Raw genomic sequence first — 18,247 nt, 5'->3', positions numbered from 1 at the left:
CTGTGCACTGAGTATTTGTGAAATCATGCAGCGCAGAAAGTGACTGTTTGGCCTATTTTGTCCATGCTAGCCCTTTGATAGATCTTCCTGATTTAGTTAAAGATCCTAGCTTTTTCTCTGAAGCCCGACCAGTCTCTGGTGTTTTTCCAGTTACATTTTCAGAATTCCAGTGAAATTGTGTCTTGCCCCATTCATTCCATGCCAGGCCAGAGCTAAAGCCTGACTAAATTTTTTTCCCCTCATTCCCCCCCCCCCCCCCCCGACTTTATTCTGCCAATTATTTTACATCTGTGACCTCTGGTTGCTAACCCACTTGCCCTTCATTGGATCCCCTGATAATCCATGTCCTCAGAAACGTGGGAGTCCGTTTGATGCGTGTTTTCTTCATGTAACTTTAGTGAGAAAAGCAGATGTGCCCATTTCTGCTCATTCTGAACGGGGAAACTAGTTACCCGATTCCAAAAAGCACATAGCTGTCTGGAGGTTTGAAAGTATTTTATTATGGTACAGTGTCATCATGCTGCAAGTAAACCATTGATCATCCAGATACTGAATGGGATGATGACCTCGCATGCTATGAGGTCATACATTATTCCATTACACATTTTCAACATGGCACATACAATTAGTCATTGCAAAAGCAACAGTAAATTGGAGTCTAACTATCATTAGTGTGCAAACAAAACCTGAACATACTGAACAAAGGTCTATTGACTGGAATAGAAATAAGAAAATTCACACCTGCACAGTTGTTTAAAACATCAGTTGTTGTAAGGCTGGTGACAAAAGCAATCTGCTGTCTAAATTGTTTGGTATCACTGTTGGAAACGATTTCAGTATCCGCATAGAAGCCTCCTACAGCTCAACTTGTGTATGATCCAAATCATATCCCAAAAAATGTGTCTCAGAGCAATCATACTTCCACAGAACAGCCTCCTGCTTATATTCTATGGGATGAAAATGGATTTAAATTTTAAGAGAGTACATTTCACTGCATTAAAGAACCAATCTCTGAAGTGACAAGACACCTGGGTGAGCAATGCATGCAGTCAAATACAACAGTAATACTGAGTAAATAGCATTATAAATGATGAGTTTAAATATCATTCCAGCATTTATTTATTTTTACTCTTTTAAGAAGCTCATCTCTAAAGTCACTATTATTGCAGACATTTGAATTAAACTTTAACTGAAGAATTGTTTTTTAAACCTTTAGCTATTTTCCATGCCATAGGTTAATATTTAGCATTGCAGGAAGTACTGCTGTCATATTATCAAACTTCTGAAATAATTGCAAGTAAATGCTGTTGTACTGCCTTCAAAGCATTCGGTTACTTTTTCAAGCTCTGGGAAAACCGGCTAATGGATTTGATCAGCGAGTACCATTCGAGTGTTTCCCATCGCTGTGCGGTATGATCCAGGGTTTACAGGGACTTTGCGCAGTCAGGGCAGTACACATCCCTGTTGTGGGTAACAAAACGCTTGTTGATCAGGGAACTGTAACACTTCTTGCACTTGAAGCAGTTGCTGTGCCATTGACGATCTTCGTAGGTTACAACCTCAGCCCCTCCAAACCCTAGGAGCAGGGCAACATCATGTGAAAACAATATCACACACGTCTGTATAGTTGGAGCATTGAAACAATATACACACACGGCAAGGTTGGCCGATCACTCCTTTAAGCCTGGAATGTGATACGATCTTGACTGCTCTGATTTTAACATCAACTCTACATTCCTGCAAACCCTGCTATCCCCGATCATCTTTCATCCCTCTTAGTCATTGAGACTCCTCTCCCTCTGCCTTAAAAATATTCGTATTCTGCATGCACTGCCTTTTGAGAAAGGGAATTTCAAGAACACTCAAACTTTAAGAGAAAGGTGTTTCCTCGTTTCTGTTTTAAATGGCCACCTCCTGGTTTTCAGCTATGATTCCTGATTCTAGATTCTCCAAGAAGAGGGGAAGCATCTTTTAAACATCCACCTGGTCAAGTCCCCTGAGGATTTTTGTTACCATTAAGTCACCTCTGATCTTCGAAACTCTCGAGGGTGCAGGTCTAGCCTGTCCAGCCTTTGCTCAGATGGCAATCTGCTCATTCCAGGTCATAGACCAATAAACCACCTCTGAACTGTTTCCAGCATGTAAACATCCTTCTGTAAGGACAGTGACCACTACTGTCCAGATGTGGTCTCACCAATTCCCTATATACCTGAAGCATGATCTTTCTACTCTTGCAACGCTTACTACCACTCTGTGATTCATGCTCAAGGACACCCAGATCCCTCTGCATCAGAGAGCTCTTCAAATCTTCACATTTTGATAATTTGCTTATTTTTTATTCTTTACTCCAAAATGGACCATTTCATACTTTACTACCTTGTCTTCCATTTGTCAGATCTTTACCCACTCCCTATCTCTGTCCCTTTGTAGGTTCCTCATGTCCTCTTCGCACTCACTCTTCTACCTGTCCTTGTCTTATCAGATTTAGCTCCTATTATTCCTTCCTCTGAATTGTTCAGATACATTGTAAACAGCTAAGGCACACCACTCATGTCAGCCTGAACAAAGATCCACTTCTCCTTACTCTGACTTAGAACATAGAATCAACATCCATGGGCTTATCTAAGGATTCTTTAAATCTTGCTAATGTGGCTGAGTTGACTACATTAGTAGGTAGGGCATTCCACGCCCTTACCACTCTGTGTAAAAAAAAAACTTGCCTCTGACATCTGTCTTAAATCTATCACCCCTCAATTTGTAGTTATGCCCCCTCGTATAAGCTGACTGCATCATCCTAGGAAAAAGTCTTTCAATGTCTACCCTATCTAATCCTCTGATCATCTTGTATGTCCCGATCAAATCCCCTCTTTGCCGCCGCCTTTCCAATGAGAACAGTCCCAAGTCTCTCAACCTTTCCTCATAAGACCTTCCCTCCAGACCAGGCAACATCCTGGTAAATCTCCTCTGCACCTTTTCCAATGCTTCCATATCCTTCCTGTAATGGGGCGACCGGAAACTGTACACAATATTCCAAGTGTGACCGCACCAGCATTTTGTTTAGTTGTAGCATGAAAAGGTAGCTACAGAGATGGTGAATACACTGGCAGGAATCTTCCAGGTCGCCTTAGATTCTGAAAAAGTCCAAGAGGATTGGAAAACAGCCAATGAAACACCTTTGTTTAAAAAGGGAAGGAGTCCAAAACCAGTAGCTTTTGTTATAATGTATTCGAAGGACATAAATAGGGCATTCAGATATATAGGAGGAGAAAGTGAGGTCTGCAGATGCTGGAGATCAGAGCTGAAAATGTGTTGCTGGAAAAGCGCAGCAGGTCAGGTAGCATCCAAGGTACCTTGTGACCGAGAAAAGTAATTGAGGACAGTGCAGTGGATGTTGTCGCCATGGACTTTTGCAAGGCCTTTGACAAGGTGCCGAGTTGTTGAGTAAGGATTCGGGGAGACCAAGCCGACTGGATACAAAATTGGCTTGATGGTAGAAGATAAGGGAGTAGTGATGGAGGGTTTTATTTCAGATTGGGAGGCCTGTGACCAGCAGTGAGTCACAGGAATTGGTGCTGGGTCCGCTGTTATTTGTCATTTATATAAATGATTTGGATGAGAACTTGGATGTGTGGTTAGTAAGTATGCAGATGACACCAAGGTTGGTGGTAGAGTCGACCGTGAAGAAGGTTACCTGGGAATACAGCGAGATTTGATCAACTGACTCAGTGGGCTGAGGGATGGCAGGTGGAGTTTAATTTTGATGCGTGCAAGGTGTTGCATTTTGGGAAAGCGAACCAAGGCAGGACCTACACAGTCAATGGTGTAGGGTCTTGGGGAGTGTTACAGAACAAAGAGATCTAGGGGCACTGGTTCATAGATCCTTGAAAGTGGGGTCACAGGTAAATAGAGCGGTGAAGAAGGCTTTCAACGTGTTTGTTTTCATCAGTCAGAGCGTTGAGTATCGGAGTTGGAACACCTTGCTGCAGCTGAACTAGATGTTGGTGAAGCCGCGATTGGAGTACTCCCCTACTATAGAAAGGATGTTATTAAACTGGAAAGAATGCAGAAAAGATTTACTAGGATGCTAGCTGGATTGGAAGTTTTGAGTTATAGTGAGAGGTTGGATAGATTGGAACTTTTTTCCTTGGAGCGTAGGAGACTAAAGGGTGACTTTATAAAGGTTTATAAATTATGAGAGACATGGACAAGGTAGATAGCTGACAGCTTTTCCCTCTGGTAAGGAGGTCTAAAACTAGGCATAGGTTTAAGGAGAGATACAAAACGGTCCAGAGGGGCAGTTTTTTCACACAGAGGGTGGTGAGAGTTTAGATGAGGCTAGTGGTAGAGGCAAGTACAATTTTGTAATTTAAGAAACAGCTGGACAGGTACATGGATGGGATAAATATGGAAGGATATGGACCAAGCACAGGGAAATGGGACTAGATTAGTTGTGGAAATTGGGTGGCACAGATGAAGGACCTGTTTCAGTGCTGAAGACCTCTGCCTATGATTTTGTTACTACTTGTAAGAACTTGAGAGTTAATGCTTCAAGTCCAGTATTACTCTTCAGTGTTCCATTGCCTGACCCGCTGAGTGTTTCCAGTGTTGGAGGATGTTTGTTTTCGGTGCAATGGGGGATGAATAATATCGATGACCCAATCACAGGAAAGGCTGGGGGCTAGCAGTGGATTGTGAGGATGCACAAGGTATGAAGGCTGGCCAGGTCAGGGATGGAGTCATTAAGGTGAGTCTTGGCACCATTCGACAAATCCATCTCTTATTTTATAATGTGGCTTGAAAAGTAGTGGCAAGATGCAGTAACTCACCAGTCACAGGCTTGTGACAAACACCACACTTCTTGGCAATGAAGTTACTGTAGCAGTCAACACAGTAGAGAAAGTTCTCATGGGCGGTGAAACGCTGTCCACCCAGCTGTTTGCGACATGTCTTGCACACAAAGCATTCCGAATGCCAAGGCTCATCCCGATAGGTCAGTCCTCCACTGGTGATTGCCTGAAACACATCAGACAGGTCACAGCATCAGTCAAAGGAGCCCCACAACAGCCCATAGGTAAATCCGATCGGAACAGATTCACAGGTAGGTTCAGTCTGTTATGGCCTTGCTCATCCCTAACTCCAAATCTCCCCCCCACCCCCTTTACCCAGGATCACTGCTGCTCCTAACCTCTTCAACATCTCTGTTTCAATCATTCCATCATCCCATCATTGTCTCGATGGGCCTAACGTCACCTTCTATTAGTGTTTGTACCTCCAACAGCCTGCTTCAAACTGTAAACATCAACCCCTCCCATTGTGAAAATACATTGACACTCCAACGGAAAACGTTGATGCTGTGTGTGTAATGCTTTTTAAATTTATTACAATCAAAGTGGTGTGATCTGTTTCAAAAGCAACATTGTTAATTGTGAGGGTGGGTGCTGGTCTGATGGTTTCAGAGTCTGGAAAGGAGTGTCACCACTTCAGAATCCCCAGGAGTGACATCTTCCCTTGGTGATGAATCTTTGGAATCCTCTATCCCAGAAACTGGGTGGATTCGAGGCAGATGCAGTATATTTCTGAACACTAATGAAATCTGTGATTGGACAGAAGATGTGGGAAGAAGGCATTGAGGTTAAAGATCAGCCAGGATCGTGTGGAGCAGGCTTGAGGGGCCGAATGGCCTAATTCTGTTCTAAACTTTTCTGCCTCCTTTCTTTCTTGGGTAAATCAGTGTGAACATCCTGCTCTGCTTCAGTGTCAGATTTTACTGATGCTCCTGTGAAGGAACCTGGGTAAAGATGATGATGGTGCAAACACAAGGTGTTTGTGTATCTCCAAACAGACACTACACGGGGTAATCACAAATTCCTGGCAGAGACAAGAAAGTCGATTCACACCTTTGGATGTTTGGAGGGGAAACAGAAATCAGCAAATGCATCTCTCACCTAGTCAGGCAAAGGAGATGAGACATTACATACCATTGAAATTATGAAATTAAATGTGTTACGGTTTGCTTCAGATTAACATATGGCTTCTGGTTTTCAGTAAGATGAGGAGGTGCTGGTGTTGGACTGGGGTGGACAAAGTTAAAAATCACACAACACCAGGTTATAATCCAACAGGTTTATTTGGAAGCACTAGCTTTCAGTATGTTGTTGAAGAGCTAATAGATTCAAACACTTCCACAGGTGCCCACCAGGGGGAAGCAGAATTCTAGCTTCTGTCCAAAGGGGCCATTAGTGGTCATGGATTGTTGCGGCCTGTAGGATGGACATCATTTCTCTCAAACATTGTAGAGGTTTCTGAAATGTGTAAGGGAGCAGCCAACTGGCTCCAGCTCTGATCTCTCGTGACCAATTCACTCCCTCACCCTGACAACAGAGATCAACTCAGTCTCTCTGTACTTTAACTCCCACTGCTGCTGTCTAGTCATAGAGATGTTTTGCCTTTCGCACAAATAGAAGTGTGATCTGTGAGTTTCAGTGCCTGTGTGATGCCAAATACATGGGCCATCTCGTCCAACGACTGACTGACAGATCATATTTGCAAACCTCAGAAAAGTACGTCCATCATTCGATAGATACTGCTTATTAGACAACATTTACTAAATAATCCAGACTGTGATGAGTTATACTGGAAACCAATTTAATACCATCCCCCTGTAATATGATGTATTTGTGTGTGATAGAAGCTACAAACATAAAACCAAGAATCTGGTTTTGTGTGGCACACATCACACACTTTTCAGAAAGGCAATGCCCTGACCAATCAGAATCTAACTGCTGTGTCTGCAATTAAAAGTTGACAATGAACTGTTCTTGCTGCATCAGCACCATCTTATCATGCTGTAAGGAATAATGTCCCTTTGTTCCTCTGTTCCTTGTGTCCTGTTGCTGATGACAACAAGAAAGAACCGCTCTAACATTTAGCGTCCTTTTCACAATTTTTAACTCTTAGAAGCTGCATAGCACAGACCTACTCCTTCCAAAGTCTAATGTTAAACTCTGTCTCTGCCCACAAATGCAATGCAACATGAACCCCTTCCAGACCTGTACAACATGAACCATTCTCTCCTCCTGGTCCTGCCCAGTGGCTTCTGAAATCTATCCCAGGCCATGTCAGCCTTGAGGGGAAAGTGAGGACTGCAGATGCTGGAGATCAGAGCTGAAAATGAATCAGAGCTTGATTCCTGAAGAAGGGCTCATGCCCGAAACGTCGAATCTCCTGCTCCTTGGTTGCTGCCTGACCTGCTGTGCTTTTCCAGCAACACATTTTCAGCTCATGTCAGCCTTGCAGGCTCAGTGTGTACGTAGGAGTTGACAACAGCCAGTGCCATCTCTCTGTTATTGTCAGATTCTTTATCCGGTCCAGTGACCATTGTGTAACTCAGGAAGGAACAGTTGTATAAATGTGGTATTTTGAGATTTGTTGGGTTTGCATCTCTTCCAATTTACACCAACAGTCAATGTCACTTTCTCCCTGTTGGCATTTAGTGCTGTACCTGACAAAGCTCAGTAACACCATACATTGTTACTCAATAACTCACCAGGCGTTGTGAAAACATGAAATGTGAACACAGTACCCAGTGTCTGTCATGCTATAACAATGGGAACGCTGCCTGGTCACAGTCTGCACATGGCCTGTGATTCACTCAGACCAGACCCCTCTCTTTCTCTCACCTTTCGGCAGTGGACGCAGTGCTTGGAAAACTTCTTCTCGTTGCAGGAGATGCAGTAAATCTCGTCTCCCTTTGGGACAAATCTGGCGGTGCCAATCTCCTTCAGGCAGCGGCTGCAGGTGAAGCAGCGCTCGTGCCAGTGTGAGCCCCCATACTCAAAACTCTTTGTCCCTACACAGAGAGAGGGGGGGGGGGGAGAGATTATAACTGTCCACTGCCCCTCAGCCTGCAATCGCCCACATCTCCCTCAACACATGCACCCACAAATCCCCCACATCTCCCTCAACACATCCGCCACACATCCCCCACACATGCCAGGCTTTTATTTTATCTCATCACTTGGGGGGCGCGGAGGGTGTGACTAATTGCAGCAACATTTATTTTCTGTTAGTAGTTTCCCTCCGCTATCCCTGAGAAATTCCCTCCACCATTTCAGAAGGTATTCAGGGAGAGTCAGCCCCATTGCTGTAGGTCTGGAGTCACATGTAGGCCAGACAGGGTGAGGGTGAGGATGGCAGATCCCAATGTGGGCAGCGGATCACATGGTCAGCTGTCACAGTCAGATTGTCATCAAAAGGTCCAGGTACATCTGTAACCGAGTTGGCAGCACAACTCCCACCAAGTGTCCCACAGAGAGTCCAAGTGATCCCCAGGGAATTCCCATCCTGGATTGGGAGCCTATCTGGGAATGGCCCCAGTGATAATCCGCAGGAGTGGAGCTGAGCAGTAAGTGGTGCTGCCTGAGAAGGAACACATTCAACAATAACTTTCAAACGAGGAAATTCTCAAACTGGGAAGGCTGCACAGCTGGAGGAGGGGAGGGCGGTTATTTGGATAAATCATTCAAAAGGGCCAGCAACAGTTTTGGAGGCTGAATGGCCTTGTGGTAAGATTCTGGGAGCATGAGCCTTTGATTATGATGTAGATTGATCCACACATTTCCTACAAACATCAGTGGGTCTTGGGGCATGGGGGTGAAGGGGCTGGGCAGCAGAGTCAGTGCAGCCTCAGAGTGTGGACACCGTCCCTGTCCAGACTGAGTCTCCTGCTCCCCGATGGACTGTGGCACTCCCTGAATGGCCTCCAATTCCTGAGCACATCCTCAACAACCTCACACCTCCACCCCTCCCCAACCCCCCCCCCACACACCCCATCCCACCCAAACCCCCCCCACACACCAACTCCCCCATCCCACCCCTCACCCCACACCCACGCACACACACCCCACCCCTCCCCAAACCCCCTCCACACACACACACACAACCAACTCCCCCACGCCCCATCCCACCCCGAACCCCACACCCACCCAAACATACACCCACCCCACCCCAAACCCCCCACACACACATCAACTCCCTCACCCTACCCCAAATCCCATACCCACCCATACACTGAGTAAAAACAGTGAGTTACTGAGTAACCAGGGGAGATTAATGGTGAGTAATGAGTAGAGAGTTAGTAACCAGGGGCAAGTTAGTTAGTAACGGGGGAGAGTTAGTAAGTAACGAGGGTGAGTCAGTGAGTAACAAGGGAGTGTTAGTAACGAGGGTGAGTCAGTGAGTAACGTTGTGAAGTGAGTGGAGGATGTGGCAGTGACCTGGTTTGATGGCTCTCCGGCAGCTGTGACAGGTCGAGGCGTCAGTGCGGGGCAGGCAGTTGGTACAAGTGATGCGCTCGTTCTTGATGCAGAAGGAATCGTTGGCGAGGGAGCGGCTGCAGTGGAAACAGCGGAAACACGACTCGTGCCAGTAGCGATCGTCGTGGTGCAGTTCCTAAAGCAAGGAACCATCGTTACCAAGTCAGGAGCTACAGAAAGAACACAGCAGGAACTGTCCCCAAACCACAGTAATAGGCAGGGACTTCCCAACCTCTCTCAGAATCCTCACAGGGAATTGTCGCTGGAATCATCTTCCTACCCCTAAACCCTAACCCTAAACCCTCACCCCAACCCTTACCCTAAACCTGAACTGGAACCCTTACCCTCACCCGAACCCTAGACCCAAACCCTAAACCTAAACCCTCTTGCTAACCCTAACCCTATTGCTTAACCCTAACCCTCACCCTCACCCTAACCCTAACCCCAACCCTAAACCTAAACTCTCACCCAAACTCTAAACCCAGACTCTAACCCTAAATCCTCACAATAACCCTAACCCCAAACTCGAACCCTCACCCTCAACCCTCACCCTAACCCTAACCCGAAACCCAAAACCCTCAGCTTAACCCTAAACCTAAATCTTCAACCTAACCCTTGGACTTGTTGGGCCAAAGGGCCTGTTTCCACACTGTAAGTAATCTAATCTAATCCTAAACCTTCACCCTAACCCAAACCCTAACCCTCACACTAAACCTTCACCCTAACCCTAACCCAATTCCTAACCCTTAACCCTAAATTTAAACCCTCACCCAATTCCAAACCCTTAACCCTAAACCCTAAATCATAATCCTAACCATAAACTGAACCCGAAACCTGAACCCTCAACTTAACTTTAAACCCACACCTTAACCCAGAACCCTAAACCCGACCCATAAACCCTAATCCTAACCCTCACCCTAAATCTGAATGCTCACCTTCAACCCTCAGCCTAAACCCTCACCCTAAACCTAAACCCTAACCTGAATCCTAAATCTTCACTTGAACCCTAAACCCGAACCCCTAAACCTAAACTGTCATCCTAAATCTAAACCTGAGCCATAACCCTAACCCTAAATCTAAACCTGAACGATAAAACTGACCCCTAAACCCTAACCCTAAATACTAACCCTAAGCATAAACCCTCACCTTAGCCCTCACCCTCACCCTTACCCTGACCCTAACCCTTAACCTCTAACCCCCACTCTAACGCTAAACTATCTCCACCCAGGAAGTGCCGCCCACTCCACCTCGATCAGAAAATCACCAGGGACTCTTGATTATTTAACAAAAACCTAAAAGAGGAAAACTCCCAAATCCTAAATTTAACATCAGGTTTTTGGGGAAGTGACCGAGTGACTGAGCTTTTGGACAATAGACAAGCAAGAGGTAAAAAGGAGAGTGAGGAAATTAACACCATCCCGGTCACGGGAAACACAATTCAGATTAAAAGCTGATGTTAATTATTGGGGTCTATTTCCCAAACCCATTCCTGATGGTCCTGCTGGAGGGAGGACAGAGAAAGTGGGGTTTGGGAATTTCACAACAAGAGACTGAAAACCCCAAAGGGTGTCCCAGCCAATGTGGAAGATCTAACCCCGAGTAATAGGGTAATCACCAGATCGTCCACCTGGTGATGTTGGTCAAGTGAGAACCACAACCTTGAACATCTCCCAGTAATCCCATGGGATCTTGGGATCCACACGGGAGAGAGGTAATTGAAGTTTGCAGTTTTGGGCGAGTGAGATTGAATGAAAGATTTTTGAGTGGATTCTCGGAATTAGCGGAAGACGAGATAGGGAGTTCACTCGATCACCCACCTCAGCAGATCCCCAGGCCCTGATTGGTCCATACCTTGGAATCAAAGCTTATTGGTTTCCTGCAGACAAAGCACGTGTTGGCGATGAACTTGTCGTAACATTTGATACAGCAGTGCAGTTTGTCCTTCTCAATGTATTTGCTGCCATGCAGTGACTCCTTACAATAATGACAGTCCAACCGCTCATTCATCGTACGCTCGGGGAAGCGGTAATAGGCATCTGTCAGAAACATGGGCCAGGAGCAGTTAGCACTGGGACAGACACAGAGAGAAAGAGAGAGAGAGAGAGAGAGAGAGACCGCTTGGGGCGTAATGGCAGAGGGGGTTGTGTTTGAGGGTAGGGGTTGTGGGGGAGGGGGAGTGTGTAGGGAAACAGACTGAGAGGGTGGGCACATCCCTGGCAGTGAGAGGCTTTCTGACCAGACAAGGAGGGAGGGACTGTGGGGGGGGGGGGGGGTGGGTGGGGGTGTGGGTGTGTGGGTGTGTGGGGAGTGGGGTGGGTGTGGGTGGGTGTGTGGGGGGTGGGGTGGGTGTGTGGGGGGGTGGTGTGTGGGTGTGTGGGGGGTGGGGTGGGTGTGGGGGTGTGTGGGGGGTGTGAGTGTGTGGAGTGGGTGTGGGTGGGTGTGTGGGTGGGTGTGTGGGGCGTGGGGTGGGTGTGGGTGGGTGTGTGAGGGTGTGTGGGAGGTGGGGTGGGTGTGGGGGGGTGTGGGGGGTGGGGTGGGTGTGGGTGGGTGTGTGAGGGAGGGGGGGGGGGGGTGGGTGTGTGGGGTGGGTGTGTGGGGGGTGGGGTGTGTGTGGGGGGTGTGGGGGTGTGTGGGGGTGTGGGGTGGGTGTGGGGGTGTGTGGGGGGTGTGTGGGTGTGGGTGGGTGTGTGGGTGGGTGTGTGGTGGGTGGGTGTGGGTGGGTGTGTGTGGGTGTGTGGGTGGGGGGGTGCGTGCGGGGGTGTGGGGGGGTGGTGGGGGGGGGTGGGTGTGTGGGGGGTGGGGGGGTGTGTGGGTGTGGTGGGTGGGTGGGGGGGGGGGTGTGGTGGGTGGGTGTGTGTGGGTGTGTGGGAGGTGGGGTGGGTGTGGGGGTGTGTGGGGGGTGAGGGGGTGTGTGGGTGTGTGGGGGTGGGGGGGTGTGTGGGGTGGGTGTGTGGGGGGTGGTGGCAGCGAGTGTGGTTTGGATTTCTCTCGAGTTGATCACGATCCACCGAACTATAAAAAGTTGCATTTGGTGGAATTTGGAGATGAGTCATCCTCGGGGAAGGCTAATCCTGAAACAGCAAATCCCCCAAAATGTTCCAACTTCTGGGAACAATGAATATGTTGGAACCTGGAGGTTTTTGGTTTTTCTGAGTTTGGAAACTATCTGCTCATTGATTTAAAACAAAGAGAAATGTCCTTTAGAGCTGGGGGTCGTGTTGTTGTCCCTGTCGATGGCTCCGTCAGTTGTGGGAGGTGTCTTTTCCCTGGGCTGGGGGATTTTAAGACTGGGGGCACATTTTTAAGGAGAGATATTTTGAAAAGACATGAGGAGCTACTTTTCTTACCCAGAGGGTGGCTCACGTGTGGAATGAACTTTCTGAGGGAGTGGTGGCTGTGGGTGCAGCTATAACATTGACACAACATTTGGGTGGATACATGAAGAGGAAAGGGTTTGGAGGGATATGGGCCTGGAGCAGGCAGGGGGGACGAGATTAGTTTGGGACTATGTTCGACATGGGACTGGTTGGGCCGAAGGGTCCGTTTCCATACTGGACAACTTTTGTTTCTTTGATAAAGTTGAGACTTTATAAATGAAGGAAGTGTTCACTCCAGTTTGATTTTTAGCAGTTAGTTCTTTTACATCCTGAAGGGTTTCTGAAAAAGACAAAATTAACCTCCCTATTGGAGTACAGTATTACCAGAGACTGTCACACAGAGACTGATACACACAGAGACTGATACACACAGAGACTGTCACACAGAGACTGACATACACACAGAGACTGACACACACACAGACTGTCACACACAGACTGTCACACACAGAGAGTGACACACACAGAGACTGACACATGCAGAGACTGACACACAGACTGTCACACGGGCAGAGACTGACACACACAGAGACTGTCACACACAGAGACTGACACACACAGAGACTGAGACACGCAGAGACTGACACACAGAGACTGAGACACGCAGAGACTGAGACACGCAGAGACTAACACACAGAGACTGTCACACACAGAGACTGACACACACAGAGACTGAGACACGCAGAGACTGACACACAGAGACTGTCACACACAGAGACTGACACACACAGAGACTGACACATGCAGAGACTGACACACAGACTGTCACACGGGCAGAGACTGACACACACAGAGACTGTCACACACAGAGACTGACACACACAGAGACTGAGACACGCAGAGACTGACACACAGAGACTGAGACACGCAGAGACTGACACACAGAGACTGAGACACGCAGAGACTGTCACACACAGAGACTGACACACACAGAGACTGTCACACACAGAGACTGACACACACAGAGACTGAGACACGCAGAGACTGACACACAGAGACTGAGACACGCAGAGACTGTCACACACAGAGACTGACACACACAGAGACTGTCACACACAGAGACTGACACACACAGAGACTGAGACACGCAGAGACTGACACACACAGAGACTGTCACACACAGAGACTGTCACACACAGAGACTGACACACACAGAGACTGACACATGCAGAGACTGACACACAGAGACTGTCACACGGGCAGAGACTGACACACGCATAGACTGACACACGCGCAGACTGACACACGGGCAGACACTGACAATACTCTGACATCACTTGGATGAACAAGGGACTGAAGAAATGGACATTTTTGAAGTGATGCTGGAGAGAAGGGCAATTATTTCTGAAATGGACAGTGAGGGGCATGGGTCGGGTAAATAGACCAGGTCTCTTCCCTGGGGTGGGGGAGTCCAGAACTAGAGGGCATAGGTTTAGGGTGAGAGGGGAAAGATATAAAAGAGACCTAAGGGGCAACTATTTCACACAGAGGGTGGTACGTGTATGGAATGAGCTGCCAGAGGGAGGGGTAGGGTGTAGGACAGAGGAGGGGTAAGGGCAGAGGGAGGGAGTAGGGCAAGGGAGAGGTAGGGCGGAGGGAGAGGGGAGGGGAGGGAGGGGGTAGGGCGAGGGAGGTCCCGATGCTGCTCCTGGCCAGGCAGACGGCTCTCTGCTCTTTCTAAAGTTGAAGCTGGTGGTTTGAATGTGACAATAAAAGACGCAGACTGAAGCGAAAACATCTAAATGTAAAATATTTTGTGATGCAACGTGACAACAGAAGATAACAACTTTAATAATCCAGTCCCTGGGCGATCCAACACATTCCCAGCTTCTTCCTTGATGTGACTCCTAGCACTCCCAGAAACGGGATTGGGGCAACACGAGGTGATTTCTAGAGTTTGACATTAAAGAAGTTACTTTTTTATTCAGTTCTCAGGTCCCAAACCACTATCATTTGCCGGAATCTTAACAAGAAGCATTTCCTGTTTAGTCTGGATTAAAATCGGAGTTTATTTGGAGATTAAACAAACACTGAGCCACCCAAAGTGTTTATCCTCAAGACTTCTCAGATTAAACTTGGCCTCTGGGTTTATTCAGCTCCATAACACTAACCACATGTTCACATGCACACACACACACACACATACACACACGTTCACACACACATACACACACACTCTCACACACACACACACACATTCTCACCCATTCACACACCCACATACATACACACGCACAGTCTCACACACACAGTCTCTCACACGAAGGCTCACACTCACACTCACACACAGAGTCTCTCACACACACACAGTCTCACACACACATACAGATTCACTCACTCTCACAGTCTCACATGCACACACGCAGTCTCACACTCACACACTCACACACACAATCTCACACACGTACACACACCATCTCACACTCACACAGTCTCTCACACATGCACAGTCTCACACACACCCACTCTCACACACAGTCTCACACACACCATCTTACACTCACATACACCGTCACACACTCACACATGCACACACACCCTCTCACACTCACACACACCATCCCACACTCTCACTGTCTCATACGCACATACACATACTGTCTCACACACACCATCTCACACTCTCTCACACACACCCGCACACAGTCTCACTCACACAGTCTCATACACACACTGTCTCTCACACACACAGTCTCATAGACACACTGTCTCTCACACACACACTGTCTCATACACACACTGTCTCATACACACTCACTCTCACACTGTCTCACACTCTCTCATAGACACACTCACTTACATGCATGCACTCAAACATACTCACACACATACGGACACACTCTCTCTCATATGCACATCCTAACAGGCACACTAAGACATATAACAGACAGCCACACAGAAATACACACATGCAGGCAGACACAGGCACAGCCTTCTGTACACAGACACAGGCACATGCACACACACAGACACATATACATTCTGGATCAGTGGTGCTGGAAGAGCACAGCAGTTCATTCCTGATGAAGGGCTTTTGCCCGAAACGTCGATTTCGCTGCTCGTTGGATGCTGCCTGAACTGCTGTGCTCTTCCAGCACCACTGATCCAGAATCTGGTTTCCAGCATCTGCAGTCATTGTTTTTACCCAGATACAAACACAGATGCACGTACACACACTCATGCAGCCTCATACACTCACGCACACAGACACACACAGATATAGACAAACAGACATGAACACACAGCGCACACACAGACACCAGGTATAGACTAACATTCAGGCACACGCAGATAGATGTACAAACAGACACACTCTCACTGGGACAGATGGGGGTGTGGTAAGGTTTCACTGTTAGTCTAAAATACTCACATGATAAATATTCGCAGTTTACAGCTCCACTATCCCCCCCATGTGTGTTTGAGTGCAGGAGAATGTAGGAGGGTCTTGCAGCAGGAAGCTGCAAATGGACCAAGCATTCACTGCTGACAGAAGCTTTGACTGTTTTAAAAAGAAATTTACTGTCTGCTTTTCATAGTAATTCAAGTTTAAGAGCTGGGTGAAACATTACATTCCTGTCTCAGTTTTCCCCGGGAATTACTTTGATATTCATACAAAATACAGAGCTCTGTTGGCACTCTGAGAAACTAGCTGGTTACTGTGGGACTCTCTCTGCTCACTGGAGAAGGTGTAGCCGACAGTATAACTTCGATCCTGGGTGTTATGCAGAGAGTTTCTTTCATTTAGAATTTTGCTGCTTTACCCAAACTATAGCAATGTTTAATGGAGCTACAGTGTGTTCAGGCACAGACTGCTGGATTAAACAAACCAGCAAGATCCCTCAGCTGCTCTGACACGAGCCTGGCTGACACTGACAGGTTAACACTGTCAAACTAGATTCTTAGGAATGTTGGGTGAAGGAGTCAAATGCTTGTTGGCACCACTAACTTGGTCAGTTCATGACACGGAGTTATTAATGTAGAGAATGGTTCCAGAATTGATACAGGTAATTCAATGCACACTGTACCCACAGTAACTCCCTGCAATTCAAACACTCCCACTACCTCATCTTTACCTGTCAATATTTTCTCCTCAGAGATTGATCCAGTTCCCCTCATGAAAGTCTCAGTTAAATTTATCTCTCCCACATTGTCAGACAACGGACTTGAAACCCCACAACCCACTTCATCAGAAAAAACGGTCCCTCACAGAAACAATGCAAATGACTGTTCAAATGTGCAGAGTGTTTGGAATGATCTGAATATCCCATAATACCGAGTGAACCCAATACAAAAAGACTTAAAAATCACACAACACCAGGTTATAGTCCGACAGGTTTATTTGGAAGCACTAGGTTTCAGGTAGTTTCATTAACAACCACCTGATGAAGGAGCGTCGCTCCGAAAGCTAGTGCTTCCAAATAAACCTGTTGGACTATAACCTGGTGTTGTGTGAGTTTTAACTTTGTACACCCCAGTCCAATACCTCCACATCAACAAAATAAACCCACAGACAAGCATTCTTCACACTCAATTCCACACATTTACATCCAGCTGTTACAAAATCCACTGGAACAGTCGCTGTATCGAATTGAACAGGAGACTACCTGGGCTTCTGTGGAAAGTCATTCTCTCAGCAAAGCCTTCCCTCTTGCCTCCGAGACGAGATGAGAGTACTCTCGGCACTCATTGAATTACCTCATTGTCTCCCACTTGCCAAAGCAGCTATTAATACAGGAACTGGACAAACCCATCCCAGCCTCTCTAATCCCATTCCACACACTTTACCATTTTAGGTATTTCAGTAGGAAAGGCAGAGGCTTGGATCAGACTGCAGTTCACATTCCTGCTGCTGGTCACTGATCCAAGAGGCATTCACTAAAAGGGATACATGACTATAACTGCCAGGAATTTCATTGTAATTCCCTGCCAACCTCCCGTGGCTTAAGAGAGTAAATATAGACAGCTGGGATTATTGCAAAAAGAGTAAACAAACACAGTTATAGGTGGGATAGGAACAGAAACTGCTGGAGAAACTAAACAGGTTTCATCGCATCTGTAAAATGAGAAAGAGTTAACATTTCAGGTGTAGTGACCCTTCCTCAGAAAAGGTGGTATATATCGGGTGAATTGGAAAAAGGACAGGCAGAGAGAGAAAACAAGAATTAGACCAAGGGATGGCTGATGGTGAGCCAGGGATGGAGATGAGCTGCTAATGGGGACAGTGAGTAGGTGAGAGTGGGCTGGCTGTGCTGAAAGCAGCATATGGTATGACAGGGCCTGGGTAAAGGACAGGGGCGAAGGTGGTCAGGCCCGAAAATTACTGACCTCAATATAGAGTCCTGAGGTAGCAGGGTGTCAAAGGGGGAATGAGGGGTTGTTCTTCCAGCTTGTGCTATTGGAGCTCTGCAGTAAGCCTGCGATATACAGAATCCCAACAGTGTGGAAGCATGCCATTCAGCCCATCAATTTCACACTAGCCCTTCAACCAACATAGCACCCACATACTCTATCTGTGTAGCCCTGTGTTTCCTGTGGCTAATCCGCCTAACCTGCATG

General features: G+C 47.1%; 1 protein-coding gene across 1 annotated transcript; it reads right to left on the bottom strand.

Annotated features, from left to right (window-relative positions):
• Positions 1-478: 478 nt before the first annotated feature.
• On the bottom strand, positions 479-17,440 carry fhl1a (four and a half LIM domains 1a). Its single transcript, XM_060832380.1, has 6 exons — positions 17,296-17,440; positions 11,166-11,350; positions 9,276-9,450; positions 7,680-7,849; positions 4,827-5,013; positions 479-1,576 (listed from the first exon to the last, which is right to left on the bottom strand). The coding sequence occupies exons 1-6, from the start codon at positions 17,315-17,317 to the stop codon at positions 1,425-1,427; spliced, it is 891 nt and encodes a 296-aa protein (XP_060688363.1). The 5' UTR covers positions 17,318-17,440; the 3' UTR covers positions 479-1,424.
• Between the last annotated feature and the right edge of the window lie 807 nt (positions 17,441-18,247).

This window comes from Hemiscyllium ocellatum, chromosome 11 (assembly GCF_020745735.1).
Source record: "Hemiscyllium ocellatum isolate sHemOce1 chromosome 11, sHemOce1.pat.X.cur, whole genome shotgun sequence".
Taxonomy (NCBI): Eukaryota; Metazoa; Chordata; class Chondrichthyes; order Orectolobiformes; family Hemiscylliidae; genus Hemiscyllium; species Hemiscyllium ocellatum.
This window is presented reverse-complemented; position numbering and strand designations above follow the sequence as displayed.

What these genes read in the sequence shown, in the direction of transcription:
- fhl1a (XM_060832380.1), bottom strand. Translation starts at nt 17,317, where the DNA reads ATGACTTTCCACAGAAGCCCAG. An exon ending in ACTGCGTCCACTGCCGAAAG is followed by an intron (nt 5,014 to 7,679) that starts GTGAGAGAAAGA and finishes GATGTGTTTCAG; the next exon opens with GCAATCACCAGTGGAGGACT. An exon ending in TTGTCACAAGCCTGTGACTG is followed by an intron (nt 1,577 to 4,826) that starts GTGAGTTACTGC and finishes CCCTGCTCCTAG; the next exon opens with GGTTTGGAGGGGCTGAGGTT.